This window comes from Branchiostoma floridae, chromosome 10, assembly GCF_000003815.2.
Source record: "Branchiostoma floridae strain S238N-H82 chromosome 10, Bfl_VNyyK, whole genome shotgun sequence".
Lineage (NCBI taxonomy): Eukaryota > Metazoa > Chordata > Leptocardii > Amphioxiformes > Branchiostomatidae > Branchiostoma > Branchiostoma floridae.
In genome coordinates this window covers 15641379-15645683 of record NC_049988.1, presented here as the reverse complement: position 1 = coordinate 15645683, position 4305 = coordinate 15641379, and the positions used below count along the sequence as shown (strand labels likewise).

Here is a 4305-nt window from a genome sequence, read left to right as displayed (position 1 = left end):
GAATGTTGATGGCTTCATCGGTGTGGCCATGGTGGATCTGTTCAGGAACTGTGGAGCTTTTACAAGGTGAGCTGACAAGAAATAAAGGGTACACTGTGATACTAAAGAAAGAATGAGAACTTCTCAGAAGCTGTCTTAGAGCTTGAAATAGGTAGACAAGGGAAACAAGGTAACAGTTTTAACATGTGTAAAATTGCTCAGGACAGGAATTGGCCCCTTAGCCTGGGTAGCATCCTATTTCTACCGGGCTCCTTACACTCACTTCCCATCCTATTTCTACCGGGCTCCTTACACTCACTTCCCATCCTATTTCTACCGGGGCTCCTTCTCTCACTTTCCATCCTATTTCTACCGGGGCTCCTTACACTCACTAGGGTGGTACCCAGGCTATTGGCCCTTTGGTCCTCCTGTTACAATTTATCAGACTAGTAAAAGGTCCTTAAATGCACCCTCAAGAAGTCTCTTTTTTTCCTGCAAGAAAGTTACATACAGCCTGAATTGATGGTATTTTTATTGTCTTTTCTTTATATCTACAGGGAAGAGGCCAATGAGTATGTGGACATTGGAGCTCTGAATGGGATATTTGTTCTTGGGCGGAGTCTCGGGTTCATTGGTAAGCAACATTATTCAAATGCACAAGCTTATGCACAATCTTCTACATGTAGGTTATCTTGTGTGTAAGAATGGTACTATACATTGTATCTTGAACCAGAGAAATTAAGAGGGGTTTGTGCTATCTGTGCATCAATGGGTACATGCAAATGTACATGTCTGTTCATACATACATGTGTACATACATGCATAGTCATATTCTTATTGAGTTGTAGTATGTGAAAGTTTTACTTCCAGTGCGATCTATCACTCATCATTACAGTTAGGGCCCTATCACTTAGTCCAGTCTCTGATTCAATAAAGTTCTTTAGCGTAAGGTTTGGAGGTTTGGATGGCCTCTTCTCCTGTTTGCTTCTGGGGTACAAAGAAGCAGTTTACCGGCTGGTTTGCCATGTCGAATAACATGTCCAGCAAGGCTTAAGCGGCATCGCCTGACTTCAGTTGAGATAGGTGGAAGAGTCCCATACAGTTCTTTGTTTGTTGTGTGTTCCCACCAAGGTTTGTCTGTATCTTGTGTAAATTACTAAATATATTACATTCTTGTACCTTATCAGGCCACTTCTTGGACCAGAAGAGAATGAAGCAGGGTCTGTACCGACACCCTTGGGACGACATCTCCTACGTACTTCCAGAAAACCTCAACATGTGAAGAGTTTGTAATGTTTGACAAAAACTCCTCACTTTAGAAAAAAATGATAAATTGATATTTCAACATGGAATAGACAACATCTGCCTACCTGATTCCAGTTGGTCACATACATGTATATCACCCACCCCTGAAAAATGTGTCTTACGAGACCTCCAATATAACATCCCCCAGTACAATGCAGTCTTTCACATCTAAACTGTGAATACCTTGGGGTGCTGCACTAGAGATCTCTCAAACACATGTTTTTCAAAAGTGGTGGAAGTTAATGAAAGTTACTATTACTCTTAAAGTACTTTTCCTATTCTGTCTCTTGCCATGTTTTCAACTCCAGGAGCCTCATGCAAAACTCATGTATACAGGATGCTGTAGCATGATTTTTGCAAAGTGATGTTAGCATCAGGGGCATAGCAAAGGACAAAATGGGTAAAGTGAACATTCCAGACTTAAAACTGATATGTCTCAAACAAACTACTGTAACAGTATACTTAGGTGGCTTTAGGCTTACTAACTTTAAATGTTAAGCACTGAGGAAATGGTGTTGGTCACATACACGTACATTCATGTACAGACAGAGCAACAAAAATAAGCCAGTTTCATTCAGTTTCAAACCTACATTTATATTGTACATGTATGTCGATAATGCTTACCAAAGGATTCATTAATCAACATGGAATTTATAACTTTGATTATTATGTTCTTTATTGGTGGTTGTACCATTAATTCTAAGAGATTGAATGAAGTGTTATGTACATGTTAATCATACTTGCCTAATGTTGATTAAATGTTTAAGATACCTGAAATTGTAAAGAATAGATACCAAATATTGTGGCAGCGGTAAGGTAGAGTTGCTCTATTATCGAAAACAAATCCAATAGCTTGTCATTGTTAGGCAGATATATTTTCTGTCTCATTCATGTATCAGCTGTGACTGAGGGTTGAGAAGAATATTTTTGCTTTTGTTGAAAATGTATTAGATAGTTTATGATACAATCCAATGCAGGAATGTCTCCAGGACCTTCCCTCTGTTTTGAGATGGAAATTTTCTTGTTGGGACGGACAAAAATCACACACTGCCCATCCAAAAAGTCTGAATACAGATGAAAATGGTAAATTCTAAGTGACAGATTCAGCAACAAAAATCAACAACATTTTCTCCCTAACCATGACTTGTATTGAAAAAAATTGAAAGCTAGAGAGACACTCTAGCACACACTGAATTTTCTCTTCTGATTCAACCTCATGTTGCAGGATTGTTAGTTTCAATTACCCCCCTCCCCATATGATACAAGAACAAGGGTTTGTTTGTTTGTTTGTTTAATTGCGATCTCCATTAGTGTACATCATAAAATCATGCCACTACTCTTCCTGGAGTCATAATAATAAGAATAAATGAAATACATGAAATGCAAAAGAAACAACTTAACATCAAAAGCGGATAATTAGCGTAAAATAATAAGCAAAAAAGGGTGCCAGAAAGTAGTAAGGATTACACTACGAGGGCTTTCAGACTTCACAGCAAAGTGATATATTGGTTTACTAAACTAAAAAAACTACTTACACAGTAGAGAATCTTTCTTGCGAACTATGACTGATGCTTTGCTGATCTTCTTAACTTTCAATGTACTTAATAGATGTATATAGTATACCACATGCCAATTGCAGACATAGTTTTAGCTTAAGATACATAAAGATTAAAATCTGAATTATCTTTAAGACTTTAACTTGACATCCTAAAATTTACTGTCTTTGACCTCATTTAAGATTCGTATCTCCACTCATGTGCCATGGTTGGCAGTGGACAAAAGACCAAATCTTGTTATAAATTTCCCAAAGAAAAATACAGTTACTGTAATACAAATTGCACGCATATCACATTTTGTTTCTGTGAATACATAGAATTCTTAGTATATAATGTAACAGTTGAGAGTTGCACAGAAAGAAGGTATTAACGTTTAATAAAACATGTAAGTTGAAGGACCAATCTGTGATTTAAGAGTGTTAACGTTACAAGGAACTTGTAGTAAAGAAGTGGTAAACTGTTTATTGAAAATAAAATGATATTGCAGAGAAAGGCTATACTGTGTTTTTTTTTCTAGAAATTGGTACTGTAGTCTAAAGGGATGTCCCTGTAGCTCAACTGGCAGTAGCCTCACTGTTGAGATCTAGATCACCATTAGTTGGTAACTAAACCCCCAGTTCAAACCCGTCTGTCAAAGGGGACATAAGTTCAAGTTTTATTTTTTTTTTTATAAAATTTGGGTCCTGTGTTTGAGGAGGCGTTTTAATAGAGAACGGTTAACAAACCCTCCCTGTAGAAATATACCCTGCTGCTGAAACAGCAAGGAAATGTGCTGACCTAAGCACTTACGAACAAGGTGAACAACAACAACAGCCGTCTAAGACAGTCTAAGAGTTACATGCACTCACTCAGTCCTCTTCTGAACCTATTGGTCATTGAAACATCAGAAAGAAGGATCTCCATCTGGGCCTGTCTGAAGCAATACCCAGGGCTGTGTCCAGTGTCAATCCCATGCCCTTAGGCCATGTTGTACTGGTCTTCTAAGACACAGGACATAGAGAAACATCAGCTACTTGCGACAAAATCTAACTTACAATTGATTTTTCGGATGGAAAAGTATTGTTTAAGATAAGATCACTATTATTAGTAACATAACACACAGTTGAAATTTGCAAAACAACCAAAAACAAGGGTTTGAAGATCTCATACATCCATGAAAGATTGTGAGCCTTCACCTTTTGCAGTTACAACATTGAATACCCGCTTGTGTGTAGGGGTGGGTACCGGTACAGAAAATTTAGGTCCAGAGGTCCAGGTCCGGACCTCAGCCTGGACCTAAGTCAGTATGTGAAAACAAGTGAATGGACGATACTCAAACCAATGGTCCATTTCGCTACACACTCGTTCTCATTGAAATGTCGAAAATGGCATTTTTTTGGAACGAAAAATAAATCGGCGGCTTTATTTTCAGTGAAAACTACGTGGTTGTTAAGGACAATTCCTCTTTCAACAACAGCCAAAAAAT

At 38.0% G+C, this 4305-nt stretch overlaps 1 protein-coding gene across 1 annotated transcript in view; it reads left to right on the top strand.

The window, feature by feature from the left end:
* The window catches only part of LOC118424959 (ATP-citrate synthase-like), a 22005-nt gene extending 19575 nt beyond the window's left edge, over positions 1–2430 (top strand). Inside the window, exons 25-27 of the mRNA XM_035833768.1 lie at positions 4–66; positions 537–613; positions 1167–2430. Coding sequence (XP_035689661.1) covers positions 4–66; positions 537–613; positions 1167–1261 — 235 coding nt within the window. The 3' untranslated portion in view covers positions 1262–2430. The remainder of the gene's footprint in view (positions 1–3; positions 67–536; positions 614–1166) is intronic.
* The last annotated feature ends 1875 nt before the right edge of the window (positions 2431–4305 follow it).